General features: G+C 54.8%; 1 protein-coding gene across 1 annotated transcript in view; it reads left to right on the forward strand.

Moving 5' to 3' along the window:
* The window catches only part of NPR1 (natriuretic peptide receptor 1), a 14,441-nt gene that overhangs the window by 5,429 nt on the left and 8,141 nt on the right, over nucleotides 1-871 (forward strand). Inside the window, exon 8 of the mRNA XM_023213804.2 lies at nucleotides 554-674. Coding sequence (XP_023069572.1) covers nucleotides 554-674 — 121 coding nt within the window. The remainder of the gene's footprint in view (nucleotides 1-553; nucleotides 675-871) is intronic.

Here is an 871-nt window from a genome sequence, read left to right on the forward strand (position 1 = left end):
GTCTCGCTGTGTCGCCAGACTGGAGTGCAGTGGCATGATCTCGACTCACTGCAACCTTCGCCTCCCAGGTTCAAGCGATTCTCCTGCCTCAGCCTCCCATATAGCTGGGACTGCAGGTGCATGCCACCACGCTCAGCTAATTTTTGTATTTTTAGTAGAGACAGAGTTTCACCATGTTGGCCAGGATGGTTTCGATCTCTTGACTTCATGATCTGCCCGCCTCGGCCTCCCAAAGTGTTGGGATTACAGTCATGAGCCACCGCGCCTGGCCTCACACACACTTTCTTTTCGTTCTTATAATAGTTAAGAATGAAATAGATATTGAGGCCTCATTCCCAAATAAGGACATTGAGGTGATTCCCCCAAATTCTGCCTCCCCAGTGAGGCAGAATTTCCCCCAGCCATCCTGATTCTCGGTCCAGAGGATATAATTCCCCTCCATCTCTGACCACGCATCATGATGTGGTCCCACGGCTCTGAGGACAGGCTGCTGAGCACCCTGCTCTGGGTCAGGGGCTCAGCCACGGGCTCAGATGCAACCTTCTTACCCCAGGAAGATGCAGCTGGAGAAGGAACTGGCCTCGGAGCTGTGGCGGGTGCGCTGGGAGGACGTTGAGCCCAGTAGCCTTGAGAGGCACCTGCGGAGTGCGGGCAGCCGGCTGACCCTGAGCGGGGTAAGAATGCTGGTGTTTGTGTTGGGGGGCAATAAAGGAGAGCTGGGTACAAGGGCAGTGCCTGAGGGGTAAGGAAGGGAGCAGGATTCTAGTCCCAGCTCTGCTTTCACTTGCTGTGTGACCTTGAGCGACTCATAGTCCCTCTCCGAGACTATTTCAGATGAAGATTACAGCTGCAGAGCCTCCCTCACAGGGCT

The sequence above is a fragment of the Piliocolobus tephrosceles genome, chromosome 1 (assembly GCF_002776525.5).
Source record: "Piliocolobus tephrosceles isolate RC106 chromosome 1, ASM277652v3, whole genome shotgun sequence".
In the NCBI taxonomy this organism is placed as follows: domain Eukaryota; kingdom Metazoa; phylum Chordata; class Mammalia; order Primates; family Cercopithecidae; genus Piliocolobus; species Piliocolobus tephrosceles.